The sequence below is a fragment of the Microcebus murinus genome, chromosome 11 (assembly GCF_040939455.1).
Source record: "Microcebus murinus isolate Inina chromosome 11, M.murinus_Inina_mat1.0, whole genome shotgun sequence".
Classification (NCBI taxonomy): domain Eukaryota; kingdom Metazoa; phylum Chordata; class Mammalia; order Primates; family Cheirogaleidae; genus Microcebus; species Microcebus murinus.
This window is the reverse complement of record NC_134114.1, coordinates 11,861,272-11,887,716: the sequence shown is the minus strand read 5'-3', so window position 1 is coordinate 11,887,716 and position 26,445 is coordinate 11,861,272. Positions and strand designations below refer to the sequence as shown.

Sequence of the window (26,445 nt, the reverse complement as noted above, 5' to 3'; positions counted from 1 at the left end):
TATTTTGAAAGTTTTTGCAGGAATATTCAACTGCAACACAAGGATTTTATAATCATTGCTTCCACGCTGAAAGACAAGGTATGTAATATCATAAAGGCTTCCTTTAAGTTAGCTTATTCTATTTTCACAAAATGACAGCATTAGCCTTAGAACTGAGACACAATCCGGTCAAATTAACTTTCACGCACAGTAACTGTAGTACAACAACTTCAGTGCACAGCACAACTGCAGTGCCTCCTCATGTTTAAGAATCTCATATGTTGCCACTCAGTAGAATAGAACTAACACCGCCACATTTTATTTGTCTTCCAAAAATAGCCATCCCTGTGAAGAGAAGGTAAGAGATAATGAAAACCAGATGCCTACCTTCACTGGTAGCCACATTCTTCTGGGCTTTGGTCGGCGTATGATCTGTACTTGAACTCACGTCGGATGAGATGCTTGAGCTGCCTTTGCCTGGAGAAAACAGGAATGAGCCACTTTTGAGTTTTGTAATTTCAGAACTGGACCTTGTCTTCCACTCAGTCCCTTACCAAGCCATATCCCTTGTTTCCAAGAAAGGAGCTATATTACAAAGAATGGAGTTTATTAAGTTTTTTGCCTTATGCATTAAATATCTTTTGGGAAATATCTGACCCATGTTATAGGAGAACTAAAGCCCTGCTTTAATATGGCTTGACTATAAACTCAGACAAGATTATAAAACATAGTCAAATATGATAATGTGATCTCATTTTGGCATGTATGTGAATCAGAATGTACATGTGGGGAACACATCTCCTGTATTAATTTTTTATTTGCAACTATAAATTATGCATTTCTCAGTAAAGGAAATAAGCAAATATAAGAATGAGGACAAATCATAGAAGCAAGAGTCTACTGGCTCCAAATAGCTACACCTTAAAAAAAACAAATGCCCTGCTTCAGTAGGTCTTTCTTCAAAAACAAAACAAACCAAAAAACCCTGCAAGTTTTCTAATGCAGTGATTCTCAACTGGGAAAGATTTTTCTGTCCAAGGGGACACTTGGCAATGTCTGCTATCATTTTTGGTTGTCACAACTGAGACGGAGGGTGCTACTGGCATCTAGTGGGTAGAGACCAAGCTGTTGCTAAATATTTTAGAATGCACAGGACAGCCCCCACAAGAAACAATTATCCAACCAAAACATCAACAGTACCGAAGCTGAGAATCCCTGGTCTAAATAAACTTACCTCAGCTCAGGGCTGAGTTTCTACTCTTCTAACCTTTCATATAATCATATACGTCCACATTGCTAAACATTCTCCAAATGTCACATGAACATCTGTGAATATGAACCACACCTCACTACCCAGTGAGGGATGACTGTGCTGGGTAGAATTCTAAGAAGCCCCATGGCACCCAGGTGCTGGTGTCATCTTGCGTGTGGCCAGAACCTGTGACTGGCCTCTAACCAATAGGATATGGCAAGGATGAGAGGATTTTGTGATGTGACTAAAGTGCCTAAGGAATTGATTCAATTAATCGACCGGGAGGTTATTATGGATCGGTGACCCCTGACCTAATGGGTGAGTATTTTAAAAGAGAGTATAAAGCAGAGAGACTCTTTCTTCTGGCTTTGAAGCAGTAAGCCACCATGAGTTCTACAGCTGCAAGGAGATGAGTTCTGCCAGCAACCAGGTGAATGAATATGGAAGAGGACCCTGAGCATCACAGGTGAGCCCAGCCCTGGCTAATGTCTTGATTGCAGTGTGACCCTGAACAAGACATCCAGCTAATGTCTTTCCACACTGAAATTCTGACCCAAGCAAACTATGAGAAAATAAATGTATCTTATGTTAAGCTGCTAAATTTGTGGTAATTTTGTGAGCAGCAATAGAAAACTATGGCTAACAACCAACTAATTATATCACAGATGAACTCTTTTCTTCACTCTGCAAGTTATAATCAAAACTCTTACAGGCAGCTGAGAAACACTGCTTTCCAATCATCTTTTCTGCCCAATGATACACGCAATGAAATGAATGTTAATGTCCCCCCACAAATTCATATGTTGAAATCCTAATCCCCAAGGTGATGGTATTTGGAGGTGGGACTTCTGGGAGGTGATTAAGTCATGAAGGTTGAGCCCTCATGAATGGGATTAGGCCTTTAAGAAAAAAAACTTACTGAGAGAGCTCCCTTACCCACTGCCACTATGGGAGGACTGCCCTTTATGAAGTGGGCTCTCACCAGAAACTAAATCTTTAGGCACCTTGCTCTTGGACTTCCCAGCCTCTAGAACCGTGAGAAGTAAATTTCTCGTGTATACGAGTTACCCTGTCTAAGGCATTGTGTTATAGCAGCCCAAATGGACTAAAACAGCACAGGACCCCAATTAGATAGCATAAGCTTATAGTCTAAATTCATACAGGGTAGAAAAGCAAAAATGGGCTTCAAGAGCTTCAGAGCTTTGTTTGCTATGTTGAAAGTCATAGAACGGGCCAAGCTCATGGGCTTTATCATCTGAGCAGGGAAGACAAATGGTTGCCATCTTCTCTCATGATTGCACATTGCTTACTGTGACATAAGGGTCTAACACAAAGCTGTCATTCCCCCGGTCCCTGCGCATTTCACATCCTCCATCCTCAGAGGTAGCCAAGACAGTGCAGTACTCTCCATTAGTTTGTGGCCAATTGGCCTTTGTGGCCTGTCAGTGATTACCATCTACCTGCCAAGGTTCACCTTTGGGGGTGAATTGACATGGTGGCCCAGGTACCAAGTTAGAAGTATATCTCCATCTGCTCTCTGATCTCAGTCTGCCACTCCCTTGCTTTTTTTTTTTTTTGAGACAGAGTCTCACTTTGTTGCCCAGGCTAGAGTGAGTGCCGTGGCGTCAGCCTGGCTCACAGCAACCTCAAACCCCTGGGCTCAAGCAATCCTCCTGCCTCAGCCTCCCGAGTAGCTGGGACTACAGGCATGTGCCACCATGCCCGGCTAATTTTTTGTATATATATTTTTAGTTGGTCAATTAATTTCTTTCTATTTTTGGTAGAGACGGGGTCTCGCTCAGGCTGGTTTCGAACTCCTGACCTTGAGCGATCCGCCCGCCTCGGCCTCCCAAAGTGCTAGGATTACAGGCGTGAGCCACCACGCCCAGCCCCTTGCTTTTTGACCTTGAACTTCTCCCCTAAGAGGCTCAGTGTCTATATCTGGTATGGGAAGTGGTTGGATTAAGTGATTCCTAGCAGTTCAAACAGTCTACGATTCTGGAACTCCATTACTATACTCCTGAAACCTGAGTAATACAAACATTCGCTTTAATAGGACAAAAAACATTGTTGTGCAACACCAATATATAAACTTAAATTATTTTTATTACACTGTTGCTTAGTGATGCACAAATGAAAAAGCAGAAATAAATTCCATATGCTTTAGCTCTGATTCAACAATAAAATCTAAACAAAATAACAAATTAAATACAAAAAAACAATAAAACCCATAAAATTCAAATTAACAGCATTAACTTAACGTGATATTAGATGTTATTTTGCTGAGATTAAATTGCCTTTCAAAACTAAAATACAGTACAGGCTGTTAAAGCTGATGTTTCTGTGGTTTTGGCATGCCAATGTCACCCCAGGCCAGGTGACAAAGCAACCTTCCCATCACTTTCCTCTGTCCAAACTCAGGGAGCCCTTCCCTCCTACAAGAGGACATTCAGGTGGCCTTTCTGGGTCTGATTGTATCATTCACATTTTTAAGTCTGTTCTTTTATTTCTTATCAGCCCATAACCATTGAAAGACAAGGAAAACTTGGATAATGAAAATCTCCTGGCAAGACTCTGTTATGAAGGGGAACTAGTATATAGTATTAACTATTTTTTAAGATTACCATCAAAATGAAAGCCCCAAATAAAACAAATTACAGAGAAAATTCTCAGACATGACTGAGAACATATGTGCACACCCCTCAGAAAGTCACAAACTCTGATTTAAGAAATGCTAGTCTATGAAGAAAAAGAATAAGGTTGAGGAAACAAATAATATCATTAATATTATTTATAATAGTAACAAGCATTAAGTGTATATGTTGTGTTTTGTACTCCATTAAATACTTTATTAATAGTTGTTCCCTCTTATTAAATAGTCACCAGGCCCTATAACTGTATTTCTCAATCTCTTTTTCATTATTGTATCCCCCTAGGAAACTTTAAAAATGTTTTTCCTAGTTGCACCCCCCCCCAAACAATGAAACTGTAACACCACAAATATGCTATATATCTGTTATGTACTGCTGTGTATATATCTATGCTTTATATGAATAAATTGGTTCTTGAGGATAAGATATTTCAGCTCCCAAGAACCAATCTTTGTGCCCCTAGAGACAATATCACAGACCCCCTGCTGAAAATGTATGTCCTTTGATAAGTAAAATATTTTAAAATGCCTGAGCATTTAATGAATTAAGTAATTAAAGACAGCAACATAATAGATAAATACAGTTGGTTTTCCTTATTCGAGGGAGTTAGGTTCTATAAAGTTGCCTTAAATACTAAATTAGGGAATCACTGCTCTGAAGGAAAACACAGGGTTAGGTTCCTGTGAGTGTCTGGTCACGTTTTCATCAATTGATCAGTATAGAACCTTGTTTTATGTGTGTTTCTATTGAAAGACATTTTATTTAATATACATTGTTGATACATTAATATTGAAACTCAGGCTGGGTGCAGTGGCTCACGCCTGTAATCCTAGCACTCTGGGAGGCTGAGACAGGAGGATTTCTGGAGGTCAGGAGCTCAAGACCAGCCTGAGCAAGAGCAAAACTCTCCCTGTCTCTACTAAAAATAAAGAAATTAGCCAGGCATTGGGTATGGGCATGTAGCCCCAGTTACTTGGGAGGCTGAGGCAGGAGGATCGCTTGAGCCCAGAAGTCTGCAGTTGTAGTGAGCTACAACAACACCACTACACACTACCTGGGGGTGACAGAGTAACACTCTGTCTCAAAAAATAAAAATACTGAAACTAAAGGCCAACAGCACTGTAATTCACATCTGAAGGGAGCGTATCTAACACACACTCAGCACATCACAGCCTTCTTGCACTTCAGAACCGCAGATAGCTCTTCAGCACTGCACTTGGGGCATTTTAAACAGTGAAAACATCAACAAAAAAGCACTAAATAAAAGTGGCACTAAATGGACCACAAAAAGGACATCTGTGTACAGTACAAGAGCGGAAACAAAAAGGCAGAGCATCATCTTATTCAACCTCACCTGGGAACGTGTGCATCAGCGACTCACAGTTTTCACCACTCTGTGCATGTCTGTGAAAACAGAACTCTGCGGAAGTGCCTGGAGTATGAATCTGGGGGTTACACATGAATCTTAGCAAACAAGAAAATTCTCAAATACAGAATCTGCAAATTATGAGGATCGACTATATACAAAATCTTGCATTAAATGTGGTTTTGCAGCTTGTGACCAGCTTCCACGCACACTGGAATGGGTGGTACATAGGACCTGGGGTCAGAGGCCTGGCTTTATACCTGGATTTGCCACTTAATAGTCTTGGGCAAATTATGAAAACCTCTGTGCTTAGTTTCTTTAGTTTCTTCAGCTATAAAATGGGGTGGGGAAGGAGACCAATTTCTCCCTCTTTGGGTTACTGTGAGGATTCAAGAAAATGGTCCAAACTGAGCACTTAGGATAGTGTGGGCACCTAGGAAATAGCCAATAAATCTTTGTCTGATGATGTTCTATTTTGGATGCTATTAATGTGCTCTTCCCTTCTGCATTACTGCTGGAAACGTAACCGTCTCCCCAGAGAGTTCCAGTGGAGAGGGAAAGGGGTGGGTGCTTAGAGAAGAAATGTTACAGAAGGAACCACAGGGAAAGAACAACGGGAATGTCCAGCTTCTAATATCACAGACAGAAATCTGCAGCACAATGTTCTTGCAAGCCAAGCTATTGTTTTAGGAAGGGACCGCCTACATTTCTCAGCTCCTGTAACAAATCAAGGGCCAGGCCTATCAGATTAGAGCCTGCAGTTGCATATAGGGGAAGTCCAGGTGAGAGGTAGGTGGTGCAAAGAGGGCACAGGAAGCCCCCCTAGGGGATACCGGAAAGCACCAGGGGCAAGGGAGGCACAGAAGAGGAGCAGCTGGACTGGAACCTGGTCCTCTCTCTGGGCTTCTTTTGGAAGAAGGAAAGGTGTGCTGGATAGAGGACAGCAGCTCTGAGGGCAGAAGGTGCTGTCACCCTCATTCCCTGTAAGTAGGAGGCTGGAGGTGGCTCACCCTCAGGCTGCCTCAGCCACCAGCTACAGCCATGGCCATATTGAGCTGCTGGGTCACAGGGTGGGGCTCAGAAGGTCCTGAGCTGCAGCTTCTGGAATCACCTGGGTTCCCTGGTGGCACTGACAAGGCTCCAAGTCAACAACAGTCTGTTGGGGGCTTGGCTGAGGGAGTCAATGCAGTGCAGTGAGATGCTCCTGTAGTCACAGCAAGAGGGCAGACTGCCCTGTCAGGGCCAGGCAGGCGACGGTCCGACCTGATCATTGGGCAACACCGAGGAAAAACTAGCACACTCTAACAGACAGCCTGAGGGAATGCTTGATTGGAATAAAAGGCCAGCACATTCACTCAGAAAAGACACCAAGACAGTAAGAACTAAAGAGTAGTGATTTTAAAAGCATCCACAGATCCTCTGGCATCCCCCTTTCAAAAGACTGAGCTCCATTTCCCCCACCCCTTGAACAGAGAACCCCTGGGGTGCGCTCAGCTATCTGTGTCACAACACCCCCTCCCCCCAAGGAATGCCAATGCATCAGGTTTGGGAAGGTGCAGTAGCTCAACTGCTGTAGGGAGAACCCAGGACAATGTGAGTGAAGTGCTCGGCCCAGGGACAGCCACACAGACTAATATGTGATACATATTAGCCATTCTGTCACATAACCCATCGTGGCCACCTGCTCCATGTGCAACTGGGGTGATGGAGACTATGTGGCTCAGGGTATTTAACAGAACTGTTTCTGGAGTCAGACTTGGGTTCAAACCCAACCTCTACCATTTCCAAGCCACATATGTATCCATGAGCAAGTCTGTCAAACTCTCAGTCTTGTTTCCTCATCTGTAACATGGGGATACAAACCTCTTTCACTTTCTGCAAATGGCTATCGTAATGCCCCTGCCTTGGTGTCTGCATCAGCCTGGGTTCCAATAGGAACAGATCCAATAGGAAATTATACATATGCATGTGTATACATGTGTCTATATATATTTGTTTTAAGGAACTGGTTCATATAATAGTTGGCGCTGGCAAGTTTGAAATCTGTAGAGTAGACCAGCAGGCTAGAAACTCAAGCAGAAGTTGATCCTGCAGTCTTGAAGACAGAATTTCTTTTTTTCCAGTAAACCTCAGATTTTCTTTTAAAACCTTCATGTGATTAGATGAGGCCCACTCATATTATTATTACTCTTTTTTGTTCCAGAGTATTACAGGGGTACAAATGCTTTGGTTATATAAATTGCTTTTGTACCACCCAGTCCAAGCATGCCCATCCCACAGACAGCACTCACCATACCTGTTAGGTGTGAACACATATCCATCCTGTCCCCACCCTCCAACTTCCATATGTGCACATTAGTATTGATTGATTAGTACTGATTTAATGGTGATTACATGTGGTGTTTGTTTTTCCATTATTGTGATATTTCACTTAGAAGAGTGGGCTTCCAGCTCCATCCAGGATAATACAATAGGTAGTTCACCATTTTTTATGGCTAAGTAGTACTCTATGGTATACATATGCCACATTTTATTAATTCAATCATGTATTAATGGGCGCTTGGGTTGTTTCTACATCTTTGCAATTGTGAATTGTGCTACTATAAACATTGAAGTGCATATTTTTTTTTCCCTCTGGGTAGATACTCAGTAGTAGGATTGCTGAATCAAATAGTAGTTCTACTTTTAGTTCTTTGAGGTATCTCCATACTATTTTCCATAGAGGTTATACTAGTTTGCAGTTCTACTGGCAGTATAAAAGTGTTCCTGTCTCTCTGCATCCATGCCAACATTTGTTGTTTGGGGACTTTTTGATAAAAGCCATTCTCACTGGACTTAAGTGATACATCACTGTGGTTTTGATTTGCATTTTCCTAATGACTGGAGATGCTGAGCATTTTTTTCATATGTTTGTTGGCCATTAGTCTATCTTCTTTTGAAAAGTTTCTGTTCATATTTTTGTCCACTTTTTAATGGAGGTGTTTGATTTTTTTCTTGCTGATTTTCCTGAATTCTATATAGGTTCTAGTTATCAGCCCTTTAACATATGTGTAACATGCAAATATTTTCTCCCATTCTGTAGGTTGTCTATTCACTGTAATGATAGTTTTCTTGCTGTGTAGAAACTTTTTAATTTAATCAGATCCCATTTATTTATTTTTGTTGCTGCTATGATTGCTTTTGGGGGTCTTCTTCATAAATTCTTTGCCTAGGCTGATGTTTATAAGAGTTTTTTCCAACATTTTCTTCTAGAATTCTTATGGTTGCATGCCTTAGGTTTAAGTCTGTTATCTATTATGAGTTGATTTTTGTGAGAGGTGCGAGGGGCGGATCCTGTTTAAGTCTTCTACATGTGGCTATCCAATTTTCCCAGCACCATTTATTGAATAGGGATTCTTTTCCCCAGTGTATGTTTTTGTCTGCTTTGTCAAAGATTAGATGGCTATAGGAGGATGATTTTATATCTGGGTTCTCAGTCCTGTTCCATAAGTCTATTTCTCTGTTCTTGTGTTTTACCATGCTGTTTTAGTTACCATAGCCTTGTAGTATAGCTTGAAGTCTGATAAACTGATGCTTCACAATTTGTACTTTTTGCTTAATGTTGCTTTGGCTATATGGGGTCTTCTCTTGTTACATACGAAGCATAGAAGACTATACTGAAAGTATAGTCTTTTCTATAGTTCACTACTCATATTATTGTATATATAATCAAAGTTAACCTACTTTACTTAAAGTTAACTGATTGTAGATGTTAATCATATTAAAATACACCTTGATAGCAACATCTGGATTACTGTTTGACTAAATAATTGGGTACTACAGCCTGGCCAAGTTGATGCATAATATGAACCATCACACTGACAGACCCACCAGAGTTTAAATTCCACAGCTACCACTCCCAAGCAATGTGCCCAGGAGAACATCACTCATACTCTATAAGCTGCCCTGTCTTTATCCATGCAATGAAGATAAGCACAAACAAACAAAAAGCAACTACCTATTACCTCCACTGAAAACAGGGAGACTTGTACCCACCATGCAGGGTTTGAGGGAGGTTACTATGAGAAATAAATGAGCTTGGCAAGGGAAGCATTCAACTGTTTCCAGCACCTGTAGGAACCCACCCCGTGAGTTAGTGATATTGACCCATTTATCACAGTTCAATTTGTTTCAGAAATCAAGAAATGAAATTTTAAATAATTATTCTTTTACTATTATATTGCACATAAATTAAATTATACATACCTTATATAGCCAGGAAAAATCCTTCAAGTATAAGCAAGGCTAAAAAGTCTGCTGTCTAACTGCTTTACCTACATGAAAGTTTACGTTTACTTGACCAACAGCTAAAACTCCCATTAGGGGTTATTATCACATCAGAACTGTGCCTGTTGGATTTGGTAAAGTAAAATGTTGTGCTTTGTTTAATTTTCAAGTGATCTGAAGGCCCAAATGAGGACAATTGAACAATTAGATAACAAATACAAATGAACATCAAAGTGAGGGAAAACTAATGCACTGAGGTTGGTAAATGTTATCTATAATAGATTAATATATTCACAGAAGTCTAAATGACACTACAGAGAGATCAGTTGGTGGATCAATCACTTTGGTCAGTTGGGACACACTGTTAACTTCTATCAACCCAGAGATGCTAGCAGAAAAATGTGCTGGTCTCTTATTCCAATCAAGCATTCCTTTGGGCTGCCTGTTAGAGTATGCCAGGTTTTCCTAATGTTTGAAAATGAAGGGAATGTTCATTCAATGGGGATACTATTAGGGATTTTAAGTTTCTTTTAATTTAAAAATTCCCATATGTAAAATGCAAATTAATTTTTTGTCTCTCTTCTCATTCCTCGTGCCCAGGCTGATTTTGCAAATGCAGCCACTTAAGATAGAATTTCCATTGTGATTTATTATAACACAAGCCAGGTGAAGATTGCAATAGAATCAGTGGGGTCCTATGATTTCTATTATAATATTCTTAAGAGTCAAAGAAATCCCTTGCTAAAATTGATTCACAATGTCAACTACAAATCACATGCATTGCATTTATCACATGAATTACAGCCACAGACTTCTCATAGGAAATCCACACGCAAGTATGTGGACCCACACAGGGGCCTCGGCACCTTATTTCCTGCTTCTCTCTGCTACCCTGATTTCAAGCTGCTGCTGGTGCATCCTGAGAGCCTAATTTAATATTAAATGTCCACGCCAAATGGAAGAGAATTTTTTTCACTATCTCAGAATTAGATTAAGGGCCCAATGGGTCATATTCACTGTTGTTTTCCCCACTGTCATCTAAAAATAGTGTCTTATCTTCTTTGGTCCACAGTTTAAATGTCTGCACCTACAGAATAATAATATCAGTTATCTCCAAGAATGATCTGGCTTAATCTCTTGCCCAGGAGCATATCAGTTTTTGGAAGAAAACTGAATACATATTGTAAAAGTCTCTTGGCTCTTTCAAGCCAAATGAGAGCAATGAAATAGATGCTTCAAGGGTTAGAGGCATTGACGCACGGTGCAAGGAGAAGGACCAGAATTCTAAGCAAAAACACATCAGGTGGCGTCCTTTATTTTTGTTTCTAGTATTCTTTTTTCTATCCTGTAAAGACTAAAAAGCAGGACTGAGGAAGAAAACACCACAAACGGAAATGAAATAGAAGAGAAACTGTTCGAGTCATGCTTTTCTTTTTTCCTTTCAAGTCATTTAACGTCCTAACTGGTACTTTCTTTACTCTGGTTTCCCAAACTACCTAACAAGTGACCTCAGGGCCACTGAGCAAGATACCCACGTCTGCAACTGGAGCAATCCAGAGAGTAGCAGCAAATGCGATGAGTTAACTGAGCACCTACTTCACACCAAGGCACAGAGCTGGCCCTGGGACAAGGTCTCTTGCCCTAAGAAACTGACATTCTAGTGGGTTCTATGACCAGCCTAAGAAAGCTAGGACACATTTCAGCATTTGCCTCATTGCCTAGTGACAAATTGAAGTCATCATTCAAAAGTAAGACCTGGTTTGGGGTGTGGGATTTTTTTTTATTTGATTTTTAAAATTCATAGTATAATATATATAACATAAAATTTGCCATTTTAACCATTGTAAGTGTATAAGTCAGTAGCATTAATTACATTCATAATGTGTGCAACCATCACCACAATCTATTTCCAAAATGTTTTCATCACCCCAAACAGAAATTCTCCGTAGCCATTAAGCAATAACTCCCCTCTCCTCCCTCCCCCAGCCCCTGCTAACCTCTAGCCTACTTTTGGTCTCTATGAATTTGCCTATTCTAGATCTCTCATATAAGTGGAACCATACAATATTTGTCATTTTGTGTCTGATTTATTTCATTTAGCATGATGTCTTTAAAGGTGCAGCCACGGCATTTCACAGATCAGTCCTTCGTTCCTTTTTTGTGTCTGAATAGTGCTCCACAGTGTGTAAACACCAAGTTTTGTTTATTCATTCCTCTGTTGATGGACACCGGGTGCTTCCACCTTTTGGCTACTGTGAATAATGCTGCAAGGACAGGGTGCTGGCTTTTGACCACTTGGGGTTTTTAACTTTCGAACTTCTAGTGTTGTTGTTTCCAGCCGAAATCAGACCCTTGAGCACTGTGGCTAGAGCATGCAAACATAGTTCTTCCAGAAGAGAAATGGGGCAGGCCCCCTGCTGAGCCAGCAGCTCCTCCAGGGCCATTTCAACCCTGCTGCAGCTGCTGGGTAGGCAGAGAGCTAGGGCTGTAGGGAAGTAGAACATAAAGAAATGATTCCGCAGAGTATTGTGTTACCCTGGGCAGAGCTGTATGGCCAGTGCTGCCAGCCACAGTAAATCCAGAACAGCACGCAGCAGATGGCACAGATGCTGAGGGAGCGGATGTGGAGGCTTGCACACCTGCTGCAAAGTCCCGCTCTTCAACAGCCTGTGAGGCTGTGACTGGAGCTCAACAGCCAAGGGACTCTTGGGGGCTTCCCCCTCTCCCCCACATGGGGACTTAGCACTTTCTCAGTAGGAAAGGCAAGAGCTGCAGCCTCAAGTGACATAGTGCTTCAAAGGACTCTCCCACTCAAAACCACGCAGGCAAAACCATGAAATGTAAAACTTGCCTTAACCACATATGACCCAGAAGGATATCTAATGATGTACATTGTGTTAGCTTAGAAGCTAAAGGGTGAGCAGAGAAAAAAGTAAATATTAATAGAAATCATTTAAGTAGATCAGCAATCATTTCACATCCCACCATCTTTCTCTTTTTTTGTGGTGGAAAAACAAAGTTTACTTACACAAAAACCTCAAAAACCAAGCTTGAGTGCATCAAGAAAATGTGATATATTAATATATACATACATGTATATATTTATACACACACCTTCAAATATTACTCAGGCATAAAAAAGAATGAAATTATGTCTTTTGCAGCAACTTGGATGGAACTGGAAGCCATTATCTTAAGTGAAGTAATTCAGGAATGAAAAAAAAAAAAACAAAAAAACACATATTCTCACTTACAAGTGGGAGCTAAATGGTGGGAACACACTGTCATACAGAGTGGAATAACAGACACTGGAGACTCCAAAGGTGAGAGGGCGGGAGTGGTGCGAGGGGTGAAGAATGACCTATGGGGTACAGTGTGCACTATTGGGGTGACAAATACACTAAAAGCCCAGATCTCACTGCTATACAATATATCCATGTAATACAACTGCCCTTGTACCCCCTAAATATATTGAAATTTAAAAAGAAAATCTTTCCTATGTTACTTCTAGAAGCAGTGATGACTAATAATTAAAAGAAGAAAGGGACATAACTTCCACACAGCCCTCTTAGACCCAGGGATGGTAGCTAGAGGACTGAAAATCAGCAGAATGCCCCAGGCATCACCCTGCAGGCAGGGAGCCAGAAGTCAGCTGCTTGGGCCTAATTTCTGGCTTTGCTACTAACAAGCTAGTTGAACTTGAGGAAATTCCTTACTTTCTCAATACCTCTGTTACTTCATCTGTAAAATGGGGTAATAGTAACAATAGTCTCATAAAATAAATAGCCTTTTTTTACCATGCGAAAAAAATGAGGTAAATAAATAAATTGCTTGGAATTTTACATACCTATAATGAATAATTAATAAATTATACCTATTAATTATGCTCCTTAATAATATTCTTAATCAATAATTCAATTTAATTCAACAACTACATGCTAAACCTATTGCATGCAAAATTATGATTAGCACTAGAAAAAAACAAGATAGTCTATGTTGGGTTGGGAGATAAACCACAAACATGAATAGAATGAAACAGATGCTGTACGATTAAGTTTCTCAATGGACTCATTAAGTAACATTCTCAAATACTGGAGTTTTTTTCTTCTTTTTCTTAAAGTATTTTATTCTTCTTTTGGGGGGGAGAGGTGGGACTTGACATTCAAAGATAAAATCTGTCCAAGGTCAAAGGGTTGATCAGCGTCCAAGTACTGTTTGATTCACAAAATCTCATTGCTATTTAATGTCACTCCTTTTTGTAAAAATAATGATGATAAAAATATTCAATTTGATTGAAAACAATTATGACTGTGTTCCCCATTTGACAGTCAACTCTATGGGGGTAGGTTCTGTATCTTTTTGTCCTTTGCTATATCCCCCAAAGCAGCACTACACTTGCTATATTGTGGGCACTTAGGACAAATGAATTGAAATAAGAGCAAGTGACTATGTGAATAAACCAGAAATTTATTTTTAATGGAATAGCCCTGGTCCCATAACATTTTCTAGTAAGCACCATCCCCCCACTTACTGGTACCACTCAAAGCTGTGCTACCCTAGAACACGGTCTCTACACAATGGCTGTGTGCAGAGCATGCAAAAGAGAACTTCCACACCCCATACAGGCTCCCCAGGGTGCCACACTGTAGAGTACCCTGTATCAGTTTCCTAGGGCTGCCATACCAAATTACCTCTAACTGAGTAGCTTAAAATAACATAATTTTATTATCTCACCATTTTGGAAGCTAAAAGTCTGAAAGCAAGGTGTCACAGGGCCATGCTCCCTCCAAGGGCTCTGGGAAGAATCCATCCCATGCCTCTCTCCTAACTTCTGGTGGTTGCCTATAATCCTTGGTGCTCCTTGGCTTGTGGCAGCGTAACTCCAATGTCTGCCTTCATGATCACATGGTTGTCTTCCCTTTGTGTATCTCTGTGTTTCTTCTTTTAAGGACACCAGTCACACTGGATTGGGGATAACTCTATTCAGTATGCCCTCATCTTAACCAATTACATCTGCAACAACCCTAGTTCCAAATAGTCACATTCTAAAGTTCCCGGAACAAGCAGGGAGGAGAAAAGTATTCAACCCAGCAGAGACTCCAACACCATTTTCTACAGAATTAAACAAAAAGCAGAAAATCCCACCCTGAGTCTCTCACACGAGCATTTGCTCAAGTTTCATTGTATGGCAGAACTATCATGGGTAGAAAAGAAAGATTAGCAAGGAAGATTTAATGCATCATTGAATGCAAGAAGTCTAAATCTCCCAGCTTGTGAAAAAGCAAGCACTTGGTACCCAGCATGAGTGGTTTCAAGTCAAAAAGGGCAGGCAATATTTCACTAAAGGCACCAGGACAGAGCCTGCTCCCTCCCCCACCCCCAGCCAACACACCCACTTAGAGGCCTTTACACAGTCCTGCAAGAGCTAACACAGATGCCGGCAGACAGAAGACAGAGCTGCTGTTGCTGCTGACAGATGGTGCTTCACAGCTGGGTTTCTGAACAGAGTAATGAGAGGATCAGAGCCATGGGCAGGACAAAGGGTACATGCGTTAACACAAGAATTTCCATTGTAATATAAGTCATTCAAAAGTCATTTTTAAGCTAATAATAGCATCACTACAATTTGCAGCAGTAACTTCCCCTCCAAAGTTCTGAAGGGCTCTTGTGGCCCATGGATCATGACAAAACCTTGCCTTGCTCAATCCAGATGTACAAGTAAAGATGAGTGTTCTTTCTTAAGTTCAGTGCTGTTTCCACATGATCGGGGAGAACCTTAGAAGCCATGTGCTCATGTCCTGGCATAAGAGCCTCTGGCGTCAATGAACCCATAACGCCTCCTCTGACTCACTTACTCATTCAACATCTCATGTTACACACAATTCCATGACCAAGCCATCTTGGCCCTAAAGGTTATTTTCCACAGGACTGTGAGGGTAGAGAAAGGGTGGAGAAAACACCACTATCACTTCCCAACACAGTGTCACGAAAGGAGCCAGCACTGCCCTTTGAGTCTTTGTGACTTTAAGTGGCTCAAGCCCAGGCTAAAGTCAGACAGTTACAGGCCTTTGTACCTGAACTGCTAATTACTGACTTCAGGGTTTTTGTGCAAAACACATTTACCTTCATTATGACTGATCTAAATTAGTGGAAATTCTGGATAATAAATTCTTAAAAGGCATCAGTGCTCCTCCTTTCAGGCATAGCAGTAATCCTACCAAAAGCAAAAGGTTGGGGGCTACAGATTTAAGATCTTAATATTATTTAATGCAAAACAATCTTAAGATCTCATTATGTTTCCCACTTAACAATGTCCATTTTTTAAAGAATCACAGGCAAAATTCCATTGTCAAAATTCCATATAAGGAAATAAAAAAGATCCAAACAATCTTGTTTTGGTAAAGAGGATTATAACAAGCAAATCTTCCTACCAGAGAATCAAATATAGCTAAGAACACTCTTCAGTGGGGAAACTGGAATCTGCAGCTCCATCCCACACTTACTCCCTGACTGACTGGGAGACCCTAAGCAAGCTGCTGGCTCCTCAGCACCCATCCCTGCACATCTGACTGGGGACAGGAGGTCATCTTCAAGGTCCCTTTCAGCCGTCTACTCCTACATTCTTTACTCCCCCACCTACCATTCAAAAAGTCATCAACCCTCTAGCAAAATTACATACCACTTTACAATCACAAACCAAGATCCAAAATGACCTAAAAGTTAAGCAGAGGAGTGGAGGAGATAGAGTTGTTAGCTAACTTTCTCCTTCCTACATTGAAATTGTGTGTAGACACACAAACACACATATGCATAAATATATATGCATATACATACACACACATACACATATATATATTTATATCACCAAAGCAAAGCTGTATTATTTCACTGCTGTGTCTTCTCTTTGAGTGTGTGAATTTTGAACTTCACAATCTAGTATGATCTTCTTAACCCCAAAATCAAGATCCCAATTTTATTCTCTGCCATGCCCGCTAAGAATATCATTATTCTCCTTTCACACCTCTTTCACCATCCTTGAGGTGGGAAAAGGTTTCCTTAGGCCTATGGTGGCAAGCTACAATACTATCTCATAGGAGTAGAGGTGATCGCTTCTTCCAAAAGGCATCTCTGAGCATAGAGCAACAGAGAAAGTATGAATTGCAGCAACAGTGCTCCTCACATATAACCAGAATCCTTCTACTACCATAGCTTGAACAAAGGAGAAGCTATAGGAGTATAATGAGTTCAGCAATTGCCAACACCTCTGAATCCATTCCATCCCCTTTGTGTAGTTAACATACCACATGGTTGGGTAAGACACATCTCACCTCTAGTTCCAGCAGGGAGCTCTGCCTGTCCTAAGCTTATCAGCACAGACCCATCCTCATTGCCCTGGGAAGACACTGAAGGACAATGAGGGGCAGATAAAGGACTAAAGTTGTTCACTTTGCATTCCTCCCCACCTCTCTCTATATATATAAAATCGTAGGCAGTTTTAGTAGTCATATTATATCGAAAAGGAGAGTCTACCTGTCAATAAAAATGTACATGGGTATCACGTTTTCCCAGTACCATCTATTGAATAGGGCTTCTTTTCCCCAGTGTGTGCTGTTGTCTGTCTTGTTGAAGATCACTTATTTGTAGGTAAATGGTTTTATTTACTGGTTCTATATTCTATTTCATTGGTCTATGTCTCTACTTTTATACCAGTAGTATGCATTGCAGTACAAGTTGAAGTCAAGTAACATGATGCTCCCAGACTTGTTCTTTTTGTTTAAGATTGCTTTGGCTATTCAGGCTCTTTTTTGGTTCCAAATGAAGCTTAGAATTATTTTTCCTAGATCTGTAAAATATTATAAGGCATTGATATTTTGATGGGGATTGTTTTGAATCTATATATCACTTTGGGCAGTATGGACACTTTAATGATGTTGATTCTACCAATCTATAGGCATCAGCCTAACCAAAGAAGTTATGATTGAGACACCAAAGACAAAAAAGGTAATAACAAAAATAAGTAAATGGGAATTAATTAAATTTAAAAGTTTTGTACAGAAATAGACAACCTACAGATTAGGAGAATATATTTGCAAACTATACATCCAATAAAGGGCTAATATCCAGAATCTACAATGAGCTCAAACAAATCAGCAAGAAAAAAAAAATCAGCCCTATTAAAAAGTGGGCAAAAGACATGAACAGAAGTTTTTCAAAAGAATATAGACAGATGACCAATAAACATAAGAAAAAATGTTCAATACCACTAATCATCAGGGAAATAAAAATTAAAGCCACAATGAGATACCACCTTACCCCTGTTTGAATGGCCACTAGTAAAATGTCAAAAAACAATAGATGCTGGCATGGATGCAGAGAGAAAAGAACACTTATACATGGGTTGGTGGGACTGCAAATTAGTGCAAACACTATGAAAAACAGTAGAGGTGATTCCTCAAAGAAATAAATGTAGACCTAGCATTCAATCCAACAATCAATCCCACTACTGGGCATCTACCCAAAGGAAAAGAAGTTATTTTATCTAAAAGACACCTGCATATGAATGTTTATCACAGCACAATGCACAATTGCAAAGATGTGGAATCAACCTAAGTGCCCATCAATTACTGAATGGGTAAGGAAAATGTGGTATATATACACCATAGAGTACTACTCAGCCATAAAAAGAAATGAAATAATATCTTTTACAGCAACCTGGGTGGAACTGGAAGCCATAATCCTAAGTAAAGTATCTAAGTAATGGAAAAACATATACCACATATACTCACTAATACATGTGAGCTAAATGTGAGCACATGGGTACAAGGAGATGTAAAAGACATTGAAAACCAAGAAACAGGGAGGGTGGGAGGGAAGTGAGGGGTAAAAACTTACCCAGTGGTTACAATGAACTCTATTCTGGTGACGGGCACACTAAAGGCCCCAACTTAAACATTATGGTAGGTATCCATGTAACAAAAACAATTGTAGCCCTTTAATATTTTGAAATAACAAATATATATATATATATATATATATTAAAATTTAAATGCACATAGTAAAACAGAACAACAAAAAGAAATCAGATAAGGAGGTTACCAGTTCAGTAGGTCCCGACAACCACCTTATCACCACTGGACTTGTCAGTGATGTGAACCAAAGAAGGTCAAAGGAAGAGTCTGCCTGCTGCATCTGGTGGTGAATATTGGAACAGCAGCAATTTTATGCTCATCAAAAATATTACTATAACTTGAATTTAAGAAAAAAAATCTTCATTCTAAATGTAAAATACTTTTTTCCATGTGAAAAGACCACTTTATAACTTTAGAGACCTTTATGAAAGGTTGAATAAGTATAAACTAATAATTTTAAGGATGATGAATTGCAATATTTTAAATAAAAATGGCCAATTAAAAATAAGAAGCACTACAGTTAGTGAAAAGGCTTCTAGACCCTAGGAAATAGTTGAATTTACTCTGGGCAATGAACATATGACTTGGTAGGTCTTTCTTCTTTTAAAAACTTTAATTCAGCTCCCACCTATAATCTATGTTGTATTTTTCAAAGCTTTGTGCATTTAAAAATAAATCACTCTCCCTAAATTTTGCATTTACAGACTTTTTATCATATAAATTGCGGTCATAACCTAAGTTAAGGTTTTTAGGAACCAGTGAAGGGAAAGGTCTGGTTTCTATAAAAGGAGATATATTAAGCAAAATAAATCTTGCCTGAAACTGGAATAGTTCTTGAATATAGCAGGTTAGGAGCTAATCTCTCTTCTCTTTTGAAAATATAATAGCTTTGCCTTTTGGTCAGAATAGAGCAAATACTCCAGGGATAATAGCTGTTTTTCCTTTTCTCATTCTCTTTCTTGATGTACTGATACTTGGTTAATAGTTATAAAATTCCCTAGAATTCTTTCCCCAAACTCTTCCAGCACAAGGGTGTCACTTCATCCATAAAGGTGACAGGAACATTTCCACCACTCTTTCATCACAATGAAAGGAAGAACAGGCCCAAAGGATTGAAGCTTTCAACCTGCATGTGAAAATCTTCCACTAGTCTAGGTTTTCTTCATTCACCTTCTTGTAAAACATTTTATCCTCATCCTAAAAAGCAAGATGCATTTGATGAATACATTTTGTGGAACCCAGGCAGAAAATCTAGAGTATGTTTATGTTATGAATATGTCCATAAAGACTTTGTTAGAATGCAATTTAAAGGCCTTTAACTTGTTTAAGTAAAAAGTACGAATTTCAGACATTAGGGATGGTAATTTTTTCTCAGTATGATACTATCTAGGGAGATGTTTTCAAATATATTTTTTTAGATAAGCAGAACAGAACAATCCAACTGGCCCCAAGATTTATATATCTTTTATAAAAATGAAGTGGAATAGAGTACATTGGCCTATTTTCCCTCCTCCCTTTAGTATCCCTTCTAACATAGATGAGATGAGACAGGAAAAACCAACGTGTTATGTTTTTCTTATTCTCTACTCTCAATACAGCCAATCACTTGTGTGACCTCTGGTCACCAAAATGTGTGGGGTTAAAGAGTTTCTCCCCACCAACAAGCCAGCAAGCAATCAATTGTACAGCAGACTCTCCAGCAGGACATCTTATAACCCAATTCAATCCTGCCTCTATCTAACTGGAGAAACTGGTGGATTACACAGGTTGAGGGCTCAGTCCTATAAGGGTGCTCCCACTTCAGATGCCAATCATATGTCCCACACAGCCATACTTATGACCAACTGGCTACAAACCTGGGATCCCAAGACCCCTCCTTGGGTTCCATCAATAGGCCAGAACAGCTCACAGAACTCAGGCACATACATGCTTAAGCTTCCTGGTTTATGATAAACAATATTACAAAGGATACAGATAAAGAGATGCATAGGGTGAGGTGGTGTGGGAAGAGGCATTTGAGCATCCATGGCCTCTTCAGGGACCACACCCTTCAGGCACTTCCATGTGTTCAGCTACCCAAAAGCTCTCCTAACACTATCCTTTTGGGTTTTTATGTAGGCTTTTATACATAGGCATAATTGATTGTACCATTAGCCACTAGTGATCAGTTCAAGCTTCATCCCCTCTCCTCTCCCTGGGGACAATTAGGTATCACTTCAAAAAAAAATAAATAAAAAACAAATCCTCATCTCAAAAATAAAGTATAAAAGTCAAAATACACCAATCCCAAAAGAAAACAGAAGTGAATATATTTATCAAATCTCTAGAGGACAGAAGTCTTTATTAACATAAAACTTAAGGAAACTATCAAAAGAATCTATCTAACTATCAAAGAAATCTAACTATCAACAGAATCTACTATGTCAAGAAACCAGCAACAGACCCCAATACAATAATCGCTGGAGACCCAACACTCCACTTTCAGCATTGAATGGACAGAAATGGACATCCAGAATGACTGACATGGACATCCAGACTGAATGGACATCCATCTGAATGGACATCCAGACAGAAAATCAAGAAAGAAATATTGGACTTGACCTGCACAATAGACCAAATGAACCTAACAGATACTTAAAGGATGTTTCATTCAATAGCTGCAGAATACAGGTTCTTCTCCTCAGCTCATGTATCATTCTCAAGAATAGACCATATGTTAGGCCACGAAATAAGTCTTTAAAAATTAAAAAAAAAAAAAGTGAAATCAAACCAAGTATTTTCTCTGACCACAATGGAGTAAAACTAGAAATCAAAAACAAGAGGAACATTGATTGTTTTAAGTATCCCTTCTTGATACAAACTCTCAAAAAATTGAGTACAGAACTTGCATCAACATGATAAAAGCCGTATATGGCAGGCCCACAGCTAATATCATAGCGAATGAGGGAAAACTGAAAGCCTTTCCTCTAAGATCTGGAACAAGACGAGGATGCCCACTGTCACCACTGTTATTCAACATAGTACTGGAAGTTCTAGTTAGAGCAATCAGACAACTGAATGAAATAAAGGGCATCCAGAATGGAAAGGAAGAAGTCAAATTATCCTTGTTTGCAGACAATATGATCTCATATCTAGAGAAACCTAAAGATTTCACATACACACACACACAAAAAAAAAAAAAAGATTAGAACTGATAAACAAATTCACTGAAGTTGCAAGATACAAAATCAACACACAAAAATCAGGGGCATCTCTATATACCAACAGTAAACAATCTGAAAATAAACCAAGAAAGTAATCCCCTTGATAACAGCTACAAATAAAATAAAATACCTAGGAATAAACTAAACCAAAGAAGTGAAAGATCCCTCTAAGGAAAACTATAAAACATTGATGAAAGAAATTGAAGAGGATGTAAAAAATGGAAAGATAGTACGCTCATGAATTGAAAGAATCACTATTGTTAAAATGTTCATACTACTCAAAGCAATCTACAGATTCAATGCAATCCCTATCAAAATACCAATGACATTCTTCACAAAAATAGAAAAAATAATCCTATAATTTATATGAAACCACAGGAGACCCACAATAGCCAAAACCATCCTGAGTAAAAAGGACAAAACTACAAGAATCACATTACCTGACTTCAAATTATACTATAGAGTTACAGTGACCAAAACAGCATGGTACTGGATAAAAACAGACACAACACCAATGGAAAATACTAGACAACCCAGAAATAAATCCACAGATCTATAGTGAACTTATCTCCAACAAAGGTGCCAAAAACATACAGCATGGAAAGGATAGTCTCTTCAATAAATGGTGCTGGGAAAACGGGATATTCATACGCAGAAGAATGAAACTAGACCCTTATCTCTTACCATACATAAAAATCAAATCAAGATGGATTAAAGACTTAAATCTAAGAGCTAAAGTTATGAAACTACTAAAAGAAAACATTGAGGAAATGCTTCAGGATATTGGTCCAGGCAAGGACTTCTTGAGCAATACCCTCAAAGCACAGGCAACCAAAGCAAAATTGGATAAGTGGGATCACATCCAGCTACTAATAAAAAGCTTATGCACATCAAAGAAAACAATCAATGAAATAAAGAGACAACCCACAGAATGGGAGAAAACATTTGCAAACTATCCCTCTGACAATCCCTCTGACAAGGGATTAATAACTTGAATATATAAGGATCTCTGATAACTCAATAGGAAACAAATCAAGTAAAGTGATTAAAAAATGGGGAAAAGGGTCCGAAAAGACATTTCTCAAAAAAAGATGTACAAATATCAAACAGGTATATGGAAAAATGCTCAACATCATTGATCATCAGAGAAATGCAAATCAAAACTACAATGAGATATCATCTCACTCAGTTAAATTGGCTTTTATCCAAAAGACAGGCAATAACAAATACTGGAGAGGATGTAGAGAAATGGGAAACCCTCGTATGGTTTTGGTGGGAACATAAATTAGTGCAACTACTACGGAGAACAGTGTGGAGGTTCCTCAAAAAACTAAAACTAGAACTACCATATAACCCAGCAATCTCACTGCAGGGTATATATCAAAATGAGGAGAATTCAGTATATTGAAAAGATATCCACACTCCCACGTTTATTGCAGCACTAGTCACAATAGCCAAGATTTGGAATCAACCTAAGTGTCTCTTGATGGATGAATGAATAAAGAATTGTGGTACATATACAAATATAATATTATATAGACACAAAAAGAATGAAATCTGCCATTGCAAAAAAATGGATAGAACTGGAAAATGTTATCTTAAGTGAAATAAGCAATGCACAGAAGGAAAAATCTCACATGTTCTCACCCATATGTGGGAGCTAAATATTAAAAATAATTGAACTTATGGAGACAGAGAGTACAATGATGGTTACCAGAGACTGGGAAGGGTAGAAGGGAGGGGAGATAAAATGGAGATGGTTAATTGGTACAAAAATATAGTTAGTTTAGATAGAATGAAAAATATTTGATAGCATAACAGAATGACTATAATCAACAATAAGTGAAGGTATACTTGAAAATAACTAAAAGAGTGTAATTAGAATGTTCTTAACACAAAGAAATGATAAATGCCTGAGGTGACAGATACCTAATTACCCTGATTTGATTAATTCACAGTGTATGCCTATATCAACACATCACATGTGCCCTATAAAGATATACAACTATTACATACCCATAATAATTAAAAAAAATTAAAATTAAAAAAGAAAAAGAAAACATGAATAAATATATTGAAGCTAAACAAACCCACTAGGAGAACAACCAATAAGGGGTAATTGTCTTTATTGTCCAAAGGACTCTGGGAATCAATTGAAAAAAACGCTAACGCTAAGGTATAAATCAGAAAAGGACCACAGGAGGCAACTCACCCAGTAAGAATAACATGATGTAATTAGAATTTGAATACTTAGTTTAACTCACTAGTAAAGAGAGGCAAAACCAAACATTAAGATACCACTTACACTTTATACACTTGCAGAGTTCTTTGTTTGTTTTAATGGGGGTGTGCACTGCATTGCTGGAAGAATAAATGTAGACAAGTACTCTAAAGTAGCCTACCCATATGCACATCAAAAGCCTTGCTATGGTTTAAGCCCTTTTATCCAGCAATTCCACTTCTCATTAAATTAACACAGACAGTTCCTACTTTCTTACCTAATGTATTCTTAAACTTGTCTTTGAAAGTAAATACATTCAAATCAAGTAGTACACCCTGCTGTGAGGGAGCAGAAATGGTTCCATAATTTGTGGGCCCCAGTGCAATTGAAAATGTGGGGTCCTTGTTAAAATGATTAAGAATTTCAGGGCAACAGTAAATCATTAATAAACAGGCATGGGGCCCTTTTGAACACTGGGCCTTGAATGACTGCACAGTTCGAAATCCTAGGAAGCCGACCCTGTTAGGGTATATTCTACACCCAGTAAAAAAAAAAAAAGAAGTCACTCCTTTATTCAGTCCATGCAAGCACTGCCCTTCTGTTCTGCTTGGCAGATGAGAGCGAGCTTTGGAATAGAGTAGGCAGGGAGGATGGGTGCTAGGGGGAAGTGTCCTCTTCTCTAAGGGAAAAGGGAAAGTAGATCCCAGAGATGACAGACCCAACTGCACACTGGTCCAAAGCCTGGTCATTTACCAGGGCAGCCCCTAACACTTTCATCTTTGCATCTAGAACAAAGCTGAGTCTCTTCCTCCCTCTCACCTTCCACTTCCTCCCAACTCCCCACTCCCACCTTCATGCTGCAGTGCAAGTCAGAGAGGTGGTCTTATCACTTCCTGGTCTTGTCCAGCCCCGCTCTCTCCTGTCCCTGGATGAGAAGAGAGGTCAGGCCAGCAGAGGGGATTCCCCACCCATGGAGCCTAATTTTTGAGGGTCTCTAAAATCAAGGTGAGCCACCCAAAGGGATGGGATAGCTTCGCCCATTATGAGATCATGGATCATCAAGCTTGTTTGCATGTTGTTAAATAAATTCAGCATACAAAAGTGGCTTAGGAACAGCAACATATAGCATATAAAATTTTGTGAATTTTGAGTTGATATTCATTTTTATTTCAATCGAAGGAAAGCCATATGAAAATGGAGGTGAGAGTTAATAACTAGTCCTGAATAATTTCTTGTCTATTAAAAACAAAGCAGACTCTAATCATGTCACACACGAACACATTCTATCATGATTTTTTCATCTAAAAGTAGAATGTACTTTAAAAATGCTTTTTTCTACTTCAAAAGAAAATCTTAGCCCAACTTTGGCATAACCATTCATTCTGATTTAGCTGGTTGTGTGCTATAGAGTCGAGAGCCCTTATTCTTAAAAACAAGAATGTTTCATTCTAATCCCAACTTTGTACTTGAACAAACTCATTAATATCTCTAAGCCTCCATTTTCTTCCTTCTGTCACGCAAGAAGATTAGGGCTAAGATGTCCTCTAAGCTTTGACAGCAGGCAACCCCTATTGAGCATGTTCTGCAATCTTGTTCCACCAACCCTACACCCACCCCATGAGACAGGACCCATGAGACTCTCTTCATTGTCCACAGGAGGAAGCCAAAGTGAGGATTGCATAACCTCCCCAAAGCTTGTAAGTGAAAACACCAGGCATTAGAGACCTCCCCACAGGACATCATCTCCTTAGATTTTTATTATAGCCTCAGGGGAAAAGTCCAGATGCTAGAGTCAGTGCACTTAGATGTAAATGTTTTGCTACTTTCCATCTGTTTGACTTTAGAAAGATACTTAACTCTCTGCCTCAGTGTCCTTATGTGTAAAATGGGGTCCCAAAGTGGTGGATTTTCTGTAAAGCACCTAGTTTGATGCTTGGCACATGGCTAAGTACTCAGTAAATGTTACCTAGTAATACTGTTGCAAGAGTACGGATTAGTACAATTGTATAATACTTCAAAATTAAATTCCTAGATCAGCACTCGAATCCAAATAATTTTTTTCTGAATTAATAGTCAGATTAAAGAATTCAGACCAGATCTCTTTTTCCAGGTAGTTCTCTCATCCTTGTACATCAGCCAACCCGGTCTGCCTGCAATTCCCCCAATTCGCCACATGGGGCGCTGCCTCATGCTCCTGTTCTAACTTGTGAGCTTAGAATGAATGACATCTCTTCCGCTCCTAAATAAGACCTTAATCCATTCTCAACTCCACAACAGCCTTTCCCAGGTCTCAGAGTTCCCTCCTCACTTGGAACATTGGTACCATTTACAGTCATTTGGCACTTAACATAGCAATAATCACAACTGACATTTATAGTACTCTTGAGAATATACTAATTTGTTTTTATGTATATTTTTTCACTGCATTGGCATTCCTATCTTCTTACATGCCCTGGGATCACAGCCTCATATACACTGCAGCTGGCAAAAAGACTATGCCATGGAGCCCTCAGGAAAAGTTTACTGCTGCTGATGACAATGCTCTAGATACTAGGAAAGAAAAACAAGAAGATCATAGTGGACCTCTTTTCACATACA

The 26,445-nt window shown here is 39.3% G+C and overlaps 1 protein-coding gene across 1 annotated transcript in view; it reads right to left on the bottom strand.

Moving 5' to 3' along the window:
* The window catches only part of FBXL7 (F-box and leucine rich repeat protein 7), a 396,003-nt gene that overhangs the window by 287,244 nt on the left and 82,314 nt on the right, over positions 1-26,445 (bottom strand). The window contains exon 2 of the mRNA XM_012790259.2: positions 367-456. Within this exon, the coding sequence (XP_012645713.1) occupies positions 367-456 (90 nt within the window). The remainder of the gene's footprint in view (positions 1-366; positions 457-26,445) is intronic.